This window comes from Plectropomus leopardus, chromosome 13 (genome assembly GCF_026936395.1).
Source record: "Plectropomus leopardus strain MGB_pleo_1.0 chromosome 13, ASM2693639v1, whole genome shotgun sequence".
NCBI classification, from domain to species: Eukaryota; Metazoa; Chordata; class Actinopteri; order Perciformes; family Serranidae; genus Plectropomus; species Plectropomus leopardus.
In genome coordinates, this window is record NC_142188.1 from 19736658 (window position 1) to 19757853 (window position 21196).

The 21196-nt window shown below is 41.2% G+C and overlaps 2 protein-coding genes across 7 annotated transcripts in view; both read right to left on the minus strand.

The window, feature by feature from the left end:
* The window catches only part of dst (dystonin), a 129205-nt gene that overhangs the window by 49988 nt on the left and 58021 nt on the right, over nt 1-21196 (minus strand). For 5 of the 6 annotated variants that reach the window (XM_088086183.1, XM_088086189.1, XM_088086186.1 and 2 more), the window contains 15 exons: nt 15060-15206; nt 13370-13458; nt 13184-13292; nt 8661-12614; nt 8166-8312; nt 7862-8077; nt 7645-7788; nt 7321-7557; nt 5775-5927; nt 4981-5214; nt 4580-4864; nt 3449-3997; nt 3035-3211; nt 1215-1338; nt 29-237 (listed from right to left, as the gene is read on the minus strand). In XM_088086183.1, the coding sequence (XP_087942309.1) occupies nt 29-237; nt 1215-1338; nt 3035-3211; nt 3449-3997; nt 4580-4864; nt 4981-5214; nt 5775-5927; nt 7321-7557; nt 7645-7788; nt 7862-8077; nt 8166-8312; nt 8661-12614; nt 13184-13292; nt 13370-13458; nt 15060-15206 (6774 nt within the window). The remainder of the gene's footprint in view (nt 1-28; nt 238-1214; nt 1339-3034; nt 3212-3448; nt 3998-4579; nt 4865-4980; nt 5215-5774; nt 5928-7320; nt 7558-7644; nt 7789-7861; nt 8078-8165; nt 8313-8660; nt 12615-13183; nt 13293-13369; nt 13459-15059; nt 15207-21196) is intronic. The other variant, XM_088086187.1, reaches the window with a different exon arrangement.
* On the minus strand, nt 15254-21193 carry LOC121954497 (uncharacterized; the record flags this gene model as incomplete). The annotated part of the gene is made up of 2 exons (XM_042502034.2): nt 15254-17955; nt 18140-21193. Coding segments are annotated over 2 exons (5121 nt in total), but the record flags the coding sequence as incomplete, so codon positions are not given.

Genomic DNA, 21196 nt, shown 5'->3' on the forward strand with positions numbered 1-21196 from the left:
TTATCAAAATAATGACAAGACTACGTACTACTTCTTTGCTGAGGATATCTCCAATGGATGCAGAGTCCAGGGGAATTTGTCCTTTCTCTTTCACACTGGCCTCCACTCCCTCCATCCATCCCATCATCTCATCCAAGCCGTCCTGGACACTCATGGAGCGAGTCAGGGTGATCTGCAGCTTCTCATTTCGATCACTCACAGACTTGGACAGGTTGTCGTAGCGCTCGACTATGTCGTCTACAACGCAGGTAAACAAATCAGGTAATGTTTAAAAACTCAACAGTTTCGAATTGTTTGCATCACATTGTTAGATAAATATTTTAAACCAACGCAGAAATTTATTTGGCATTTACGAGTTTCTTAGGACTGCAACCATGGAAAAGGATTACATTAGCTAAGATTTTCATGGAGTAAAAGCATTTTTAAGTGTAAGCCAAGAAACAAGTGACTGGATACAAATGAGTCACTTAAACAGCCACACTTCACAATGAATTTTAGAGAAGGGATGGTGGACACTTTAGGGCATGAGGACATCTTTGCTTGCTACAAATGGACAGTCCACTTGTTCAACAACCTACCAGCTTACAAGTTGCAAAACACATTTTGCAGGGCTATGAGATTTATTAATTTAAGATGTACTTTGAAATACTTCCTTTTGAAACTGTCAAGCATTTCATGTCTGGCATCTTTCATTTTGCAAATTGAAAGGCCAAAATCTTAATCCCAGTGTCAATGATGACTCACAAGACTCAAAACTGCATGTTTTCCTTCTTGCCTGTAGAGCTATGGATCAATTTAGATTGTTTTTGAGTTGCCAAGTGTTGGAGATATTGGCCGTAGAGTAGTCTGCCTCATCTCATATATGATGAAACGAGATGGCACTCGGCTTGTGGTGCTAAAAAGCGTTGAAAAATGCATTTGAAAAACTCAACAGCAATGTCTCTATCCAGAAATCATGACCTGGTTACTCAAGATAATCCACAGATGTCGTTGTGAGCAATTTCATGTGGAAACTATTTTCTGTCTTCTAAACTACAGACAGGCAGACATCCAATATCTCCAACACTCTGCAAATTCACACCAAAACAGTTCAGACTGATAAATAGCACAAGAGGAGAGAGGACAAAATACACATTTTGATCTGGAGGTGAACTGTCCCTTTGAATTCTCAGATATTCTGTGGAGGGGGCTCCCAACTTTGATTTTTCCCTCACCTACTGTCTCCTGGATCTCGTCTGAGTTGCTCAGCAGGTCTCCTTCAGATGTTACCAAAGACTCAGCTGCTTTGCGCAGTGTATCAATAGCAGTCTGATGTCCTGTCATCTGACCTTGTAGGGCCTGTGGATCAATAAGTAAAAAGAAGTCAGAGAGAATAAAACTGAATCCACATCTTCTGTCAACATTTATACACGCTGTCAGATTACGCATTTAACTCATGTTGTGGATTGAAGATAAAAATGATGATGTCCATGAAAGTCTGGAGAATATCTTTGGAAATATTGAGTCATGCCACAGATATGTTTAGATGTACCTGTCTGCCTGGATTATTACACTCAGAGGAAGGATTAGGACTCTTTGCAGTGATTTGTAACCAAAGCTGAAAGTGCAGCATTCCCTGGTTGGCCCACAGGCGCCTCTTATCTGGGCATATCGATGCTGTAAGGCACTACCTCCCTACAGAGAAATGTTGAAGCTCACTGCTGCCAAAAGCTTTGACAGAGACAGCATCGTTTCTTATCCTCCGGCAGGAGTATGTGGGCTACAAATAACCAGAGTAAACTATTCACATGTGGGTTTGTATTTGAACAGTGAGCTAAAAATAGCTATGCTGTACTTAAGTCAGTGGAAACACTGTATATGGTAAGGCAGGTCTAACATGCCGTGACCTTATAGCCCATTTAAGTTCTGCATGTGTTACTTGTTAATAAAGTTCTTCTTTAAGCCTTTACTTGGATTATTTAATGCCTAATATCTATTAAAGGGATAGTACAGATACTTAGCAATGTACTGCTGTGGATGGGAGGCAGCAATAATACATATTTTAACCACCGAAAAAAGTCCCAGGTGGTCCTAGGTGTATGCTATAATGACAATATTTTCAGCACATCCATTGCAGCAGACATCCTCTTCAGACAGGGAAGCCGATAACAGTTTCAAGTCTCTGTTTATACTCTTTTCAAAGCCACCAGACTCCACCGAGCAAAAATAGTAATTTAAGCTCAGTGAACCCAGAAATTGCTTGTCTACCACTGCCTCAATTTAGCAAGTTTGTTTGGATTATTGTGGGCACTGGCGAATCTAAACTAACCACATTACACTAAAAACTCACACAATAACACAAACAAAACAACGGCTCAAAGCAGTGTTAGACCAGCAGCTCCTGTGTTCAGCAATGTTAAATTACTGTTTTTCTCAATGGAGAAGATAGAGACATAGAAGCATTGGTGCACCATCTGCTGTCCAACAGCGAGGTAAAGTAGTAAAAAATAATTAAAATGTAGCAAACACTTAACTGTTATTGATATTCTAGGTGTCTTTCTTAAACTGGCTAAAATACATTTGTCTCTGCTCCCGTCAACAGCAGCACACTGCTTAGCTTCCATGTCAGTACTCCTGCATCTCCAAACCATACAACTCAATATCAAGAGACCTGACCTGCCCCTCAATGTTCAGTCGATGAAAGCTGCAGTGTTGTGTTGTAACTGTTGTACAGTAATTTCCCTCAGGATAAATAAAGTTTGGTCTTATCTCAACTTCAGGGTAAATTCTTTCTGGGGAGAGGACAAATAAAACACTACCCTTTTTGAAACCCAGTTTTCGTCAAAATGCAAAGTATTTCACGGCATGAAAGATCAAAAGGCCTTTTTCACATGATTCCTGTGTTGGCTTCAAGAGTTATGCTGGCCTCACAGAAATATGAAAGAAATTGTACAGCTAGATAAAATAAGACCACAATCTGAGATAAATCTGAGCACTGGACTTGCTACAAAGACTGGGCCCAAACATGACAGCCCTGGCTTGTAGTTTTTCTTGCCTTGGTCTCCTCCAGCTGTTTCTGTAGTGTTTGAGGGTCTGCTGCTATGGCCTCTGACTGCTGTTTCCTGGCCTCCTCCTCTGAACTGTTGAGCCACTTCAAAAGACCAGCGCTCGAGTCGTTGTATTTCTTGTATTTGTCAACCACATCTTTGAGGTTGTTGCCGAGCTGATTGCACTGAAAGAAAGGAAATGAAATTATACAGTTTGTGTCATAAAACACTCGGAACAGAACAGGCTCAATTCGTAAAGATAATAATAATCGTTAAATAAAAAACTGTCTCTTTCTCTGGCACTGTCACTTTCACAGTGCTTACAGATGGTAGTGTGACCACTTGGTTTTCAACAGAGACAAATGCTTCCCCCCAGTGGCAAGAATCGGTAACTGCAAACAGATCATCTGCAGCCTAAATACCTGTGAATGTAGCGTTTTGTATCTGCCAGCTGCTGAATCCAACTTGTCCTTGACAGCCAAACAGGTTCCTGAAGTATCCACATCCAGCAGAGCGTTTTTAGCTGCAGAGTCAGTCAATCCACAGGCCTTAGCCACATCCAGCACTTTCTGTCCCGACATGGTGATGAAGCGAAGGTCCCCCTTGTGGGAAATCACATCCTCCGAGAAGCTTTTCTGTCTCTGGAGTTTATCACTGAGGATATTGAGGGAGCCCTCAGGAGCGCCAAGCTTGTCCATCTCCCCTTCTGCCTGGTCTAACCAGCCCTCAAACTCCTCGCAGTCACCCTGGAACTTCTTCAGCTCCTCCTGGACACACTGCACCTGCTTCATCTGCTGCTCGGCCTGCGTCAGCGAGGCCTCGTAGCGCCCCTTCAGCTCCTGGATGTTCTTCTGCAGCTTCTCCTTCTCCTCTGGAGACAGCACGTTGGCCTGCTTGTCGAGCAGAGCCTGAGCCGACTGGGTGGCCATGATCAGGTCCTGCTGCTGGGACAGGATCTCCTGATGACGGGCCTGCAGGAACAATAAAAGTGTGAGGACGTGTGTGAGCATTGTAAAATATTATTTACTATTTCTTGCCTCTTGTCTGTCTTTAAATGCAAATCTGCAGCATCAGCTTTAAGATTCCAGTCCTATTTCCTCTTTGTTTTATCTCAAATTTCAAGTCTGCTAAATATTACCAAACTAGCTGTTTATCTTTTTTTTTTTTTACATATTGCACAACTTGTATTTACATTTAACAATTTAATCCATCCCATTATCTCCATCTTTTGTAATGCAACATGTCAAAGTTCATGATGTGTATGCCTTTAATTTTCTAGTAAAAATAAAAACTTAAGCCTTTTTAATTACTGGCATTTACTGTTCGACAGATTTAGAAATTGATATTAACATATGATTGCATTGTTACTTTTAAAATCGCTGCATTTCTTTGCTACTTGTTTCCTCTAGCTTTAGATTCAAACATGATAATCTGCCTTTACTAATTTGTGCACTGCTGAAAAGAAAGTCAGTTCCTGCGACAAACTCCCACATGTAAGTATGAACTACTTTAGAGAATTCCCTCTTTACATTTTCGCAGCAAACAAACTCTACCTTGACCCTGTCATACTGCTTATCGAGGTCCAGAGAGGCATCCTTCTTCCCGCTGGTCTCGCTGCCAAAATCGTTTCCAGTGGTCTGTAAAGCGTTTCCATTGGCATCGTCATCCTCTCTTATCAGTCCCGTGGCTGAAGTTTCTTCTGGCAGGTTTCCATTCTCTTTACTTATATGGTCAGTTTGATCCAGAGTGCTCTCGTTTTCATTCCCTATGTTGGATATCCAGTCCAAGAGACCTTCGATTTTGTTCTTACTCTCTTCAAGCCGTTCAACAGCTGCAGCCTGGAAAGACAGATGGATTCACATATTAACAAAATACTGACTGGTGAACAAAATCAACACGATATGATGCATTACAATTTTTATAGACAACACATAGTATAAAAGTGAACTCTGACCTTCTCACTCTCCTGTTTAATCGCTGTGGTAACAACCTTCTCCAGATCTTTCCTGGACTCCTCAGCCCGCTGGTTGATGAGCTTGGCTTTGCTTTTAGCCTCTTCTAATTTACCCTCGATGATGGCGATTTGATCTGGTGTCAGCTTGCTCCGGTTTTCCTCCAGAAACTTTTTAGTACTGGTGATGACCTCATTCAAGGCACTGGCATTAGTCAATACATCTTTTTGCAGAGCCTTGAGATCAGACGGGAGAAATAGAAATAGACATGAATATATTATTGACACAGGGGCCTCTTAGCCTTCACCTGCAAATGTCACTCCTATTAACAAGTACTGACCAGGAAGAGACACAAAATGACCACAAACATACAAAACGACATTAAAAACAAAGGAACTACAAAGTGAAATAAACATCTACAAAGAGACAAAAAACATCTACAAAGAGATTCAAATGAACTACAGAGACAAAATTACTACAATGAGAAGAAAAACAACTTTAAAAAAATCCAAAAAAGACAAAAAAAATTCACCCTAAAAGACACAAATCTGCCACAAAGAGACACAGAAAAAAACAAGAACACACTGATAACTACAAAGAGAAACAAAACAATAACAGCAAAAAGAGCTAAAACCAGCAAAAGTCTGCGCCTTGCTCCACGAGAGGTGGTGGGCCCTTTTGCATGCCTAGGGGCCCATTGTACCATAATCTGCCCATGGAAATTGACAAAAAAAAAAAAAACCCACTGAATTCTTGGACACATACTGTGCTTCTTAAAAGGAAATGCATTTCAAACCTGGTGCTCCTGCTGGTACTGCTGCAGGTCTGTGACACACTCAGCATTTTCGGCCTGCTGCTGGTGACCAATCAGCTGGTTTTCTGTCAGGGTGAGATTATCACACACTTCCTCCAACTTCTCTGTAAACTCCTTGTGTTTCTCCAGCAAAGACTGTCGAACAAGAATAAAAAACACAAAGTAAACATCGCGACAAAAGGCTACCAATAAACACATTCACATCCACACATAATCAATCAGGGTTATTCCTGTGGTGTGAACAGCCCAGTCAATATTTGAGAACACAAACATCAAAACAAGGCAGAAGAAACTACTCAAGCACTTAGAGGTAACATGCAAAATCTGCTTTAGGACACATTTTCCTTCATCATAATGTTGCAAAAATCTAGTATGCTGTAAACATGCTGTTTTGCCATTTGCCACTTTGGTCTCGTGATGGTAAAAAGCACAGTACGTCTGGTGTGTTAATGGGTTTGTTGTGACTGAAAGTGTCCCAACAGGGAAGGTACATTTTGTCCGCTGTTAGTTGTTCACGAGTGTCTTGAAGGCCTGCAGGATACAACCAGCACAAAGAGTTAGTCTGCAGGAGTGTTCAGGCACTTGAGCATGCAATGTTGTTATCAATCCTAAACATTTAGGCATTCACAATAAAACTTGAACTCTGAATCCTGGGAAAAAAAGCCAAACATTCACTAATGAATACAGTTAAACACACTCTGAAATATTATGGTGAAACTATACACACTGGGATACTTTAATACTCAATTCTAATTTTCAATCATATCAAAGAAAATCAAGTTCTATATTTGAAGTGTTTGAGCTGATTAATCATTATTGTTCGGATGTCAGAGGTTCAAAGACTTCAATCCAATGTAAAAATTTGTGTGCCAATAATGTAATGTAATGCAATGTAATATATGACAAGTACCCGAACATTATGTTATCATACATTACTTTTCAGAATCCACACACGATACTACCAATGCTTAAATCTGATCAGTAACATGGCTTATAGGGCTCACTCCACATGCACTATAAGCATTAATTATCAACTGTAATTTTCATTCAGCAAAACATATATATAATTTGGTTTTCTTTTGTTAAAAGTCCAGCATGTGAGATTTAGGAGGATTTAGTGGAATCTAGTGGTGAGGACTGCAGATTGCAACCAGCTGAGTTTTCACCAGGAGCCGAAACAAATGAACCAGGTGATTAAAACAAGTAAAAACACTGAAAAAAGCAGTTTCATATTTTAAAAAAATCTGTGTTTTTACGACGCTGCTCGTCACGGAGGGTCTGCTAACTACAGTGGCTACTGTAGAAACGTGGCTCCATCTCCATAGGAGAGGGCCTCTCTATGTAGATACGAATGGTTAATTCTAAGGTAACACAAACACAACGATTCTTCTGTTCAGGGGATTATACACAGAAGAAAACATTATTATTATATTAAATACCATTTCTGCCAATATACCCCTCTAAATCCTCCACACTAGACCTTTAAGGGACACATCAGTGATATTTGATTGTGTATCCACAGGCAGACCTTCTCCCGGCTCTCCCTCTCCCTGGTGTCCAGTAGGACATTTAAGGCGCTCCTCTGGGTAACGAGCCTCTCCGTCTGATCCCTGAACGCTCGCTGTGTGGTGCTGAGGAACTTTAGCAGGTAGCTGCTCTGAGCTGGACTCAGGAACTGAGCGTGTTCAGAAATAAAGCACTGAATATCGAATGTGACATCCTCTAACTTGAGCCTGGCTTCTTTCAGCAGACTGCTCTCTGAGTCCTGGAAGAAAAGACAGAAACATGCAGAGTAAGCTCTTGTAGTAACTGTCGATACAGGATGTTTTTAATTAAATGTATTTTTAGATACCCTGTTCTGCTGAATCAGATGTTTCAGTGCGTCCACATCACATGATTTCAGATCCACGTCACACATCTCTGAGGTGCTTTGGATGACAGCTGCTAGTTCATCAAGATCACTGAGATGTTTCAGGTATGCTGATTCCAGATGTGCCTAAAATCACATTTAAAGTAGTCAATGGCTGACAACTGTTACGTCAATTTAACGACTTGCAATGAGCACTGACCTTCCCCGTTTCCATTGCTTGAATGAGCGACTGACTCCTTTCTGCACACATTTGGGAAACAGCAGTGAAATTTGGCTCTAAATCCAGATATGTCGAGGCCAAATCTTGGTGGATTTGAATGGGAATGTCCTCATCAGCAGAATTTAAGAGCTGTTTGGCTTTTTCCAAATCTGCTGTCAGAACACCAGACAATCTAGAAAGTTGGGACTCCAGAGACTGAATAAAAAAAACAGATTTGGTCAGGAAGTAATGCATATAATGTATAATGTATGCACATAAGTTGTTAACAATGTTCAATTCTAACCTGAAAATCCTCTATTTGAATCTGCACTTCTTCCATGTTGTTTCCCATGTGTGTCTGGATCAAAAGATCTTTTCTGACATCCTCTAAAACATCAGCGTGATCCTGCAGTCTCCCAACACACTCCAAATAATCCTGGATGGTAAACAGCTGACGATAAACACAACACAAAAGTGGAAAAGATGTTACACGTGTCAGAACTAAGGGAGGGGGTTAACTTAAAGGAATACTTCACACCCCAAGTAACCATGTGTATATCAAATACTTACCCTGTGTTAAATGTGTAAATGAATATTTTGACATAGTTTGGCTGTTGTTGAACATGATCGCCTATGGCTTCAACTCACCAAGAATTTTGCTCCATTTTTGGATTTCCACAGACATGCCGGAAAAACAGTTTCTTTACAAATTCAGTGTCACATGTTGCTGTGTAATTGACTTACAAATGGTCACTTGGAGGGCTTGAAGTGTTGAACACATAAACAACGCAAAACATACCTTTTTTTTAACCTCCTCAACTTTGCAGGCATCTGAGCTGCTAGATGACTGAGGGGAAGGTTCGTGACTCTCTGCAGCAGAGCAACAGCGACCTGAGTCTTCTGCTGACCCCTCATCTTCCCCCTCTGAGCTCTCCTCTTTGATGCTCTCCAGTGTGTGCCGCCGCTCCTGCTGAAAGTCAGCAACCAGAGAGTCGCCCCCCAGAGCGCTGTTTAGAGTGTCCATCACCTCCTGAAGCATTGAGAGGTCTTGGCTTGAAGAAACAGTCTTAAGAACCTGCAGCAGCTGCAGCTGGATGTTTGGAGCATCAGCCTTCACCACCTTTTCATCAACTTTCTCTTCCTGCATTATCAGTTCTGAGTTTCCTGTTTCTTTGTTGTTCAAACTGAGGCCGTTTTGCTTCATCAGATCCATGAGAAGGTCGGGGTGACTGCTTTCTATAAGCCCATGAGCACTGTCTCTGTCATGAGCACCATCTTCTTCTTCAGGTTGTGGAGTATCCTGAACCACAGCAATAGCGTTTTCAATATCTCGAGTTTGTGCCTTTTGCAAATCACTGACATCAGGCCCCATCATTTCCTCCTCGTCATCTACATGTGCCCTTACAGCAGTAAAAATCCCAGACGCAGCTGAAGATGCAACGCAGTTGCCTGACATGAAATCTGCCTGGAGATGCTCAGAAGCACACACACCTAATCTTCCAACTTCGGTTTGTCCTGACATATTTTCACTAATATCTGCACTTTCTTTATCACTTGACTGTGCTGTCTGTGCATTTCTCGACACACAGATCTGTTCCGCATTACTGGAGACATCCGAAATGTCCTCCTGTTGCCTCTCTGTACTCAACTCAACATCCTCTGCACCACTGTATTGTGAACCTGACAAATCTTCATCAAACAGTGCCGTTTCAAGAGAAACTGTGGTGGTAGTTAGTGTGTCGTGATCTGAATCTCCCCCATCAAACCACTTAAGATTGATAGCGTTTGTAGCGGTGACTTCATCGGGAACAACAGGCGACTGTGGAGCTCTCTCGCCAACAAGCACTCTCTGACCATTTTGAGTGCAGCTGGGCTCAGAGCCAACGCTAAAATCACTTTCTGAATGAAGCACTGTTTGTTGAGGTAATGTGATTCTGCTGCCATCCTTTGCAATGCTGTTGTCATAGTAACCCCTAGATTCTGAGAGTATTTCACTTTCGACCGAATTCATGGACGATGAGTAATCTATACTTGGCTCGTCATCCAAAGGTGACTGAACCGCACTTCTGTCATTCGCTATTCTACCTTCATTCGACAACGCATCGCAATGTGATGAGCACATGTCTAATTCACTCTCACTGAAAGTCTGATTTCCCACTTGGGCATCATGCGCAGCAATGGGAAAATCATTGTCAGTGAGTGAGCTGTCGGATTTAGAGTGATTAATGGAGGTGGTGTATTGAGTTTCTGGGTCAGTGGAGGTTCTGTCACTCGGACTAGATGGACATGACAGCAAAGTTGAAGCAGCGTTTTCTACAACAAAAGCTGAATCTGTTGGCCGGTTATTGATTACACCCTGTGAGTCACTGTCTTCAGCCAGTAAAGGCGATTTGTCAATGTAATGACCAAACTCTGCAGTAACCTGACTCCACGAGGCGGGTGAGATCATCAGAGACTCGCTAACTGCAGGAGGGGAATGATGTGGATAATTACTCATCTCTCCTACATTTCCTGTGGTCTCACAATCTCTCTCTGTATCTCCATTATCGCTGTCTATCTTTCTGTTGTCAGCCTCCTCATTGGTCACATCGAGCACCATGACAGCAACATTCATCTCAGTCTGCGTGTACTCACCTTCATTACTGATGAAACACAGATTATGGTTGTAAATACTGGCCTCAGGCTCTAAGTCATCTGCTGACTCACTGACATTAATGCTGCAACCAGACCTCAATAGGCTCTGCTGTTCCTTTAAACTAAGAGAAATATTTGACGATATGGATTCATATGACGCTGGCTGTTTAACATCAGACATTGGGTCCTCTTCATCTCCCTCAACACTTCCTTTTTCATCTGACTGTAGGTCAAGCTGTTTCAGTACTGTTGTCTCTTCTGGGCCCTGACTAAGGGCTCCCTCCATGTTATAATGACTCCCTGAGGTCACACCTGAAATGTATCCTTCCTCTGTTTGCACTTTCAGGAGATGAACAGTATCGCCTTGCTCATTTTCACCCTTCAACATGTCCTCAGAGCATAAAAATTCATCTTGGGTAAAATCTGTACCTTCAGATTCACTACAAAGTGACTCAGCATCGTAGTACGGTAGTGTTTGACGGTGGGATTTTAGCGTACACTCAGAGTGAAACAGACTTGATGGTGAGCCAACGTTCTGTCTGTTGACAGGGCATAGAGTGGTCAAGACTGACGTCACTGGATTAGTTGGAAAACCATCACTATCAGCACCTATGACATCAATTTGGGAACTATTCCCAGAAATTCTCTCTCCAGTTTCATCCGAATTTGTCCAGTTTGTGTTGTTTTGACACACTATTTCTTCCACTACACTTGCCTCTGTGGCTTCCATGTCAGTGTCACTGTCAGACAGATGTAGAGCCTCGTCATCTGCATATAGTTTGTCACTGAAGCTGATTCTTCCATTGACTGACGAAACAAAACTATGAGGATCAAATGTGTGTCGCGTGTATTTCACCAACTCTTCTGCTTCCTCATTTATGTGCAGCGGTATGTCTAAATCCACCTGCTCTGAAAGATCACCAACATTTAAAGTCAGAGAAGTTACATTTTTCTCAGTGTTTTCAGAAAGAACTGAATCTTCAAGAAAAAGTTTAACCATTTTACTCAGCTGTGTATCGAGTACCAGGACCCTTTGTCCTGACTCTGGATCCATGTAACTGTTCAACATTAGATAGGAGATGAATAACTGCTTTGCTTCAGCGTGATTCGGGATGTTATCAACTTTTAAGCAATCTGCAGCGTGATGACATCCATCAGCTTTGAGTTTTTTGTACATGAGCCAGGATGAGAACTTGTCATTGAGCTGATCAACGTCAGAAAACACATCAGGAATTTCTATAGATTTCAAAACCTCTGCTGTGTAAGTGTCGATGAAACCATTCTGAACCGCAGAGTTAAAGTCCATCACCTCTGAAATATCTGGAATGTAAAAAGCTGCTATCTTTTCCCGATTACTGAAAAGTGTGCTGGTGAACTCATCAGTGGTGATTTGCTGGAATGAGGTGGACACAGTTTGGATTCCCCCAGAAGGAGGCAACACAAGTCCCAAAAACTGCTGCTGATTTTCAAGCACAATGAGTGTGCTACTAGAGCTCATCAAATCACACTGAACTGCTGCGTCCACCTTCAGCCCATCACTCATATCGTCCTCTGACATGACCTCCTGATCACTTAAACCATCACAAAAAGACCTCAGAGTGTTAATACCCCTCCCTGATGTCAGTGATTTATTCCGGCTGAGGCACTTCAATATCAGTCTGTTGACCTCACAGGGTTCGACCTCTTCATTCATCATGTCCTGACAGCTTTTTTGCCTCTGAAGAATCTCCACATAGACAGGTGCAGGTATCAAACCGCTCTGAAAAGCCTTTTCCAGGGTCAGCGTGTCCCCTGTGTAGCACACCTCCAATCCATCGCTGACTTCTTTGACCTCTATCATCTTGATAATCGGGTCTTCACACCCTTCCCTCGCTGCTGCTATGTCAGAGTGTGACACAGAAGAGACATGTGAACTCTGGATGCACTTGCTGGCTTTGATGAACTTTGGCAAGCAGTTCAGGGTGGATTTGTAAACATCGTCTCGATCCAGATGGACATGCGGCTCAGACTGAAAAAGGCTCGACGACACAGGTTGGACCTCTGGGAGGGTGATCCCAGTTACCTCATCAATCTCACTCATGGGTCCAGCCTGCAACCTGGCCCCACTGGATTTTAAATCCTAAAGGGAATGAAAATGTATCAAATTACTGAACTGATTTCAGCACAAAATCTGAATTATATACAATATGTCTAGTATTCAAAAGCAAGACAAAATGTATACTCACCACCAGACAAATAAGGGCATGTTAAACATCATGTGCACAAGTGCAAGACCGCATCAGGGTTGCAACAGGAGAGCGACGGATAAAACACATTTAAAGCTATCATGCATCTGGGAATGCAGTGTCCAGCATCTTGCAAAAAGAGGGTAGTTAGTCATATCACATTCTGTAGGTGAAGCGTTATGTGTCATATCTGTTATCCACATTGATAATGGTGAAATGTCAGACCAAAGCTGGGCGCAACTAAGCATGTTTACAGCATACTCTGATTTCCTGAGCTTCAATATAAGTGTCGTTTTTGTTCCTAATGTGAGAGAATAAATTGAGAGATGCAAAAGACAGCTGCTCACATTGCACTAAGGAGAAGAGGAAAATGGTTAGTCATGCATCTGAACATCAGGTGGCACTGTTTTCTAACACATTATAAGACGCAAACCACCCCATAGCAGAAACAGCAGTGTCCAACCTCTTCTGCAGACGTCGTCTGATCTGAACAGTGTTGGGAGAGTTCATTGTAGGCCTGATTGAGCGCCTTCAGCTGTTCCTGGGCCTTTTCTCTTTCCTCTTCTGTCATTCTGAAAGATAAAACACAAAGAATGAGGCTGCACCTGTAAAAAGATTAAGTATTGTGGATATGCGATAATCAACCTACTTGTCGCTGTGTTTGTTCAGCATCATCTGTGTGACCCTCAGTGCTTCTGCAATTTGTTCCTTCTTAGTGACCATTTCCTCAACTGACACCTGGAACATCAAACAGGAGCGTATTAATACTTCATATGTAGTACAGTTACTCTTGTTTACATTTATATGACTCATCACACCTACATATATTCACACACTGGATCTGTTTTGAAAGACTAAATTACATTTTTTTCAGTTGACCTATTAATATAAAATATATTAATTAATTTAAAAAAGTGTACACTGCATAACTAGATTAAATACAAATTCCTGCACAAAATAATGTAAACCTATAGAACACATATGTAATACAACTTTAAATGTTAAACTTTTGTACAGAATTTGTCAAATTGTATTGTACATTATTTATTCACTAGAAACAATTTAAGACAGTTTTTTTTCATAATTTGAGGGTCCAAGGACAGAGGTATGTCGTATGTTGTAAAGCCCTCAAGGGCAAATTTTCTTTGCGATATCTGGGCTTTATAAATAACATTGTATTGAATTTAATAAATTGAAAAAATAAAAGAAAAAATACAATAAAAGGAAGTCCAAAGCTGTCATTATTACACATTATCTGCTGGACTTAGGATTTTATTGATATTTTGGATGCAAACATGCCCTACTTACATATTTTTATGTGAATTAAAATAATTAAAATTACTAATGAATAATGAGAAAAAAGACTTAATGTATATCACTCCATTTCACTTAACTATGGCTGCAATATTTATAAAATAATAATAATATTAATAATGTCTGTGTCCAGTGCTACACTAGATAACAGCACAAGATTTTACATAACTGGACAGTGGGAACACTGTAATTAGCTCAACAGTGGACTTTTAAAGTGCTTTATGTACATAATTTAGCACAACTTTAATCACTTATCTGAAATGACCACAAAGATGCAGAACAGCCTTTGCATAAATAGCAACTGTAAAGCAAGTCAGTGCTCTAATTCCTGGCAAGTTACTACTGCATAATGCATGTAAAATGATGTCTGAACTCCTTTAATGCATCTATTTTATTCTATGATCTTCTGCTCTGTTCTCTTAAATTAGACATACCCTCAGGGACTGACAGCTCATCCCTTCTGGAAAACCAAACTGCTTCTCAGCACTATTTTATTACAATTACAATGCTATTGTGGCATTGAGTAAACATAAGAGAAATCTGGACATTCTTTCAAATTTTTCTTGAATAATGTCAGCTTTGGACCATTTGTATACTCCATCTTTCAGGGACAAACAGGGACAAAGGGACAGAAATGTATATGGATATTTCAAGAACTCATCGGCCGATTTAATTTATTAGTCACTGAGGTTGTTCTGAAATGTTAGTGCTTGTGCAACTTTTGGTGTTACTGAATCAGTTGATGGGTGACTGAAATAACCAAGAATATCATGAAATCCATCTGGACCATGCTTTTGTGTGATACAGTAAAGTAATTACACCCACTAGCGCTCATGTGAAATGTATGGATTACATGAATCAGAAAGTAAACAGTGTGTTTTTTTATTATAAATCAAACAACAAACGGAAAGCTGTAATGTCATTTTGATTAGAAAAATACTCTTCACCATTAAACCAAAGCATCTCTCATGTACAACAAATATATGGCAGTAATTAAAACACCAGAAACAGCATATATTATTTACCTGGGGCTTATTAGAAGCGTCTGTGTTGGCATTGCTATCTTTCAGGGCATTCCCATCATTGTTCGGGGTCTGTTTCACATTGGACATCCAGTGCAACAGTTTGCTAACTTTATCACCATGCTCTCTCTTCTCCTCATCAACAGATCTCTACAATTGAAACAGATGTTTTTTGACAAGATGATTAACTTTGTTACAAAAAAAACATCCTGAAGGGGGACGAGCATTTGCAAAAACACATTTACAATCAAACTTTAAAAAAAAAACACCAAACAATTGTTACTTGCATCAAGCGCTATGTTAAAATGTATGTGTAACCCCCCCAACCAAAAAAAAAAAAAAAGGCAATAAGCAACTTAACTAGAAATGACCCTGAAAATCGCAAGAAATTTGTAAAAAGTTACAAGAAAATTACCTGGAAATTAGCAACAACAACAAAACCAAGGACGGTAAATAAGTGCTAAAAAGAAAAAGCTCTGTAACATAATTTTGAATATTAAGTTATAATAATTACATAATTATAAATATAGTTGTATGGACATTTCTTCCTAGGTTTTAAAAAAAAGTCTTACAATCCTCTCTGTCCATCTCCAAAATTCAGATAATTTCACATACATTACATTGCCTTTTTTCCTATGTTTGCAACAGAAATCAAACCAGTTTGATTTAAATGCTTGTGAAAGGTGTCTGCATGCAGCACAAGATAACTGATGTCAATCCAGATTTTAAATGGTTAAGTTATTGTATCTTTACAGCCAAATAAAAAACACAGAAACTGTATTTGCAGCTCTTTCTTTTATGCTATGTACAAACATATATTTACAAATGCTTCTTATTTATACGCCCAAACATAATGAAATGTAGATTTTGCCCCCAAACCATGAACTTTTGTCGCCTCCAGTAACCTTAACCCCGTGTGGCAGTCGTACACGCTTCTTTCAAGTGCCTCCCTGAATGTGATTCTTCTCTTGGTTTTTGGACAGCTGAGGCTTTTGGTGTGAAACCTCTCGTCTTTGAGCGCAGTTGCCGTAACTTTGTCAACAAGGCCGCTCTGAATGACTTCTTCAAGGGATACTCTTTCATGAGTGTCGGGGCTTATCAATCCTCCAGTCAGGAGCTGGAATTCAATGCAGCGGAAGCCGACATCTTTGGGGAGGAGATTTTCCTGAATAGCCTGGGAGATAGATAAAGTCTTTGAAGTTTTGGGGTGAACGATGCCATTAAACACCTGCTCAAACTGCTGGAGCTGCTGATTCAACGCCTCGTCTAAAAGGCCTCTTTTTACAGCCTCAGAAAGAGTAACTTTCTCTCCTGAAGAGGGGTCGCAAATTCCTCCAGTGCAGGCCTGGGCCTCCAACAACCGTAAGGCAGAGATTCTATCGGTAAAACCCTGTTGAAAACCCTGAAGAACTGAGAGCCTCTTCCTCTGGGTGACGTCCCAGAGACCAGCAATGGGGCTGTTGATATCATCCACAACAACCATTCTTGAAAATATGATGTCTGCAATCTCATAGATGCAGAGATCCCCATTGCCATAGCTTTCAAGCTCAGACAGCTCAAGAAACCTCTGACTCAGAGCAGACTCTAAACAAAGCTGTCGGCCACTTTTGACATCAGAAATGATGTGAAGTGTGTTTCCACTGTCGTCAACGGTGGACTTTTCCTCCCATTCACTTTCCTGCTGAGACAGAAACAGGTACGTCCTCTTGTCAATGTGTCTCCCCTTGAAGGCTTCGTACGCCGACATTTCAATGCCACTGCTGCTGCTGACAACAGACACTCTGTGAGAACTTGTGGGAGAGGTGTTTGTTAGATGTTTCTCACCAACTGGGAAGAGATATACACCACCATCGATGTCATAAAGGCATGTCTTCAGTATTTCAGAGTAGTAGGCTTTCTGTCCGCTGTCAGGGTTGTGGAAGCCTTTGGGGTTACCAACTGGATCGTACAGACTCTGCAGCGTCTCCTTGTTCAAAAGACCCTGATCAACAGCGATGCTAGTTGGCACCCTGACACCAGTCTCTGGGTTGATGATTCCTCCGGTGGCAACCTGGATCTCAAGGATCTTCTTGCCTTTGTACCTATCAAGAATCCTTTCCTCCATTGCCTGAAACACAGACAGCTTTTTGCCACCATGGAGGTAGCCACTAACAGCTTTCTGAGCCTCGATCAGTTTGTCTTTCTGGCCTGGCTCGATAATACCTCTCTCCAGAGCCTCAGCAACTGAGTGTGTTTGTCCTGTGGACAGATCTGTAAGGCTTCCTGTTGCAGCCTGAGCCTCCAGGAATTCAAGAGCATATGTCTTTGCTAAGAAGCCCTTCTCAGCAGCTTCTAGGAAGGATATCTTCTTCTTACTTGACTCCACATAAATGCCAGCTATAGCGGTTGGTTCGCCAGCATACTGAGCGAGCAATGTTTGCACCTCTTCCATCGTGACGTGACCCTCCTCAAACTTACGCCAAACCTCTTCATCCAAGAGCTTAAACTTGATAAAGCTTTGAATACTTGTGCTGCCTTTGAGATCTGGGATCTTTTGGGAAGTTGAATATATAGCGTTCACTTTTCCCTCACTGTCTGAAGTGCTCACAGTTTCAGATATTTCTTTGATCTGATACGTTCTTGTCTGAGTGATGCTACACATTTCACTTGGCCATTGGTCTGTTAGTCCACACAGAGACATGTATCCATGTGTGGTCATGGTCATGGGCTCGCCAGGTTTGATTTGGCTTTTATAGGTCACACTCTGCATGTCTTTTGGTAGGAGACTAGGAGTTTGATTACCAGAGCTATTCAAGGTTTTCTTTGTTGGTGAATCATGGAGGCTTTGGCTGTGAGCGACTTCCATTTTTTCTTGTTTGACTTGTTTCAGTCCAGTGTTTTCTTTCTCCATTGCTGCCATCTGTAGATGTGACATTGGAAGAACTTTTAAGTTTTGGAGGACTACAGTCACAGATAATTAAAATTGATAAAAAGATATGGTCACAGTAAAAAAAGTAAAAGTAAAACTATGATATATAAAAATACAAGATTTGTTATAAATGTAACACTGTGAGGCAGTAATGTTGAACTGACTTCATCCTTACCTCTGAGGAAACTTTCATTTTGAGAATCTCATCCTCCAGGTTGTATTTTGTCCTCTCATACGACGGCGCCGCCTTCAGCCTCACTGTAGGGTCCGTCTTCAGCGTAGCCGTCACGTTGTCATCCACATAGTGACAAATGGTTTCAATGACTTCCTGTTTGTTTATGTTCTGATTTTCAGTCTTCATCCTGACTCCGAGCGTCAAGAGCTTCTCCTGAAGACTTTTCACCTCTTTGACATATGACTCGATTTGCTCCCGGAGGGCTCTTGCTTCATTTTCCTTCAGTGTCAGTCTCCACTCACTATCTGTCAACCTAGCTGACTCGTTTGGATGTTCATTGCAAAGGCTTTGTAAAGAGCTGACTTTTGTGTTGAGTTTAATTCTATCTTCCTCAAGCTGGGAAATTTGTGATTTTGCCTTTATGAGGTCGTGTTCGAGTTTTGTTCTTTCTTGCTGCAGTTTGTCCAGTTTGATCTGCAGTTGTTGGTCTGGTTGTTGCTTTGTCTCCACAATGGTGTGATGCACTGTTTTTATCTGTTTGATGTCTTGTTTGAAGTACTTGTTAAGTATCTCTGCTAACTCTACACTATGTGGCAGCTGGCTTGACTTGCCACTTTCACTTGCCAATTCAGACTGAAGTAAAACAAGCTTTTTCTCTATTTCAGTCTGCATTAGCAACAACTGCCTCTCATAGCCCTCTTTCTGAAGTTCTAGTTTACTTTTCAGCTCCTCTAGCATTTTCTTGCACTTCTCAAGTTGTTCTTCCATCTGCTTGGCCCTCTGCTGGAGGACAGAGTTTTCTTTTTGCTTCTGATCAGCTTCGATTTGACTACGATGCAGCTTTTCTTTCAGTGTTCTGACTTCAGATCCCAATGAGATGGTTTTCTCAAGTGCCTCAGCTTTCTCCCTCTTAAGAATTGTATTTTCATGTTGGAGATTTGATCGTGATTTGTCAGAACTTGAAATTGCTTCTTTTATTGCTACTTTATTTTTCTGAAGCTCAGTCTCCATCTGCAATATTTTGGATTCCTTGGCTTTTCTTTCTCTGGTCTCTTTCGACAGTTCATCTTTAGTTCTCTGTAAGGAAGTGTTGAGCTCTGAGAGTTTAGCATTCAAGCTCTCTACCTTCTTGTCTGTTGCTCTCTTGTCGCTCTGAACAGCATCAGAACTAGACGTCGCTTCTTGCACTGCTGCTTTATTTCTCTGAAGCTCAGTCTCCAACTGCAATATTTTGGATTCTTTGGCTTTTCTTTCTCTGGTCTCTTTTAACAATTCATCTTTAGATCTCTGCAGGGAAGAGTTTACCTCTGCGAGTTTAGCATTCAAGCTCTCTACTGTCTTATCTGCTGCTCTCTTGTCGTTCTGAAGTGCAAATATCTCCTGCTTTAGGGTGCCTGTCATGCTCTCTGAGCTGCTAGTCATTATGTTGTGCTTATGTTTGTAAAGCTCGTCTTCTAATGCTTTAACTTTACTGAGATGTTTTAGACTCTCTGCAGTTTCTTTTTGCAGTTCTGCATTTCTTGTCTTCAGCAACATGTTCAAATCATTAACTTCAGTGTTTTGCATGTTGATTTTGTGATTTGCAGAATTCCGCTCAGCAACCACCGACTTCAGCTCTGATTTCAGAGCTGTTATTTCTTTTTCATAATTGTCAATTTTTGAATTGAGTATTATGATTTTCTGCTGCAGTTCAGTCATTTTCCTAATCTCCTCACTGTAATCCTGCAGTTTCATTTGAAGCTCATGGGAAGTCTGAGATTTCTTATTTAGCTCCTCCTCTACAATTTTGACCTGTGATTTAGTGCCCTCTGCCTGAAACTTAAAGATTTTAATTTGCTGATCCTTGCTGCCAATTTCCACCGTCACCTGATCGAGTTTAGATTTAACATTCTTCAGATTCTTTTCCATCTCCGTATTGGTTTGATTTAACTCATCTACTCTTTTCTGCAACTGCGAAGCAACCAATTCACTTTTTTGCAGTTTGGCTTCCAGGCTTTTACACTGAAGCTGCGACGCCTGCTCAGATCTCTTTATGAAGTTGCTTTCCTCGTTAGCTGTTTGAAGCTGCTGTTTCCAGCTCTCAATCTCACTCTTTAAAGACTTGATTTTTTGTTCAGAAAACGATCTGTCTTTTTCCAAAGACTCTGCCTGGATCTGAAGACCTCTAATATCACTGTCAGACGAGACATTTATCCTCGTCAGCTCATTGCACTTAAACTTCAGCTGATCTACCACTGCCTGCTTGGAAGCTAGCTCTTCCTCTAAGTTGTGAATCTTGTGAGTATTTTCCTGCTCCATGGAGTTTTTCTTTTGCAGTTCTCCCTGGGTGATCTTCAGCTGCTCTTTAAGACCTTCAATTTCTGTCTTTTGGAAAAAGGCATTTTGCTCCAATGAGGATTTTGCTCTTTGGAGAGATCGTATTTCCTCTTGAAGTTCATTGATGGATTTAGTCAAGTTCAATGCTTCTTGCTGGAGATCCTCTGATTTCTGTCTCATGTTGTTTCTTTCAGTTTCCATGTCCATCTGAAGTTTCTTCAGTCTGTTATTGCTGTCATCCAACAGCTTTCTGTAGCTTTGTGCTTTCTCCTCAGCCACTTCTGCTCTTTTCTGGATTAGGACGAGTTCCTCTACTTTCTGCTGTAGGATGTCCGCCATCATGCGCTCGTTCTCTCTTTCTGCAGACAGCTCGGGTTCACCGTCAACTGTCGGATGACAGTTTAATGCAGAAAGCTTCTGAGCCAGATCACTTCCTTTAGCCTGGACCCTTCGCACCTTTCCCTCTGTCACTTCCTCCACAATTATCTTTCTGTGATGTTTGGGGCTCTGAACAAGATCTTGGCCATCATTAGTTTTCTTTAAGAGGTCCTCTAGTTTCCTCTGAGCCAAAGACCACTTGGCCTCAGCCTGCTCAATTGACTGTTTTGCGTGACCTAACTCTTGCTCACTGGCAGCTTTGTCTTTTGCTGCTATTTCCAACTTGGTGCAGTATTGATTAACATCATGCTCCAGCTGTGATTTCTGGAAGATTAGATCATCAATTGTCTTTTGTTGCGTCTT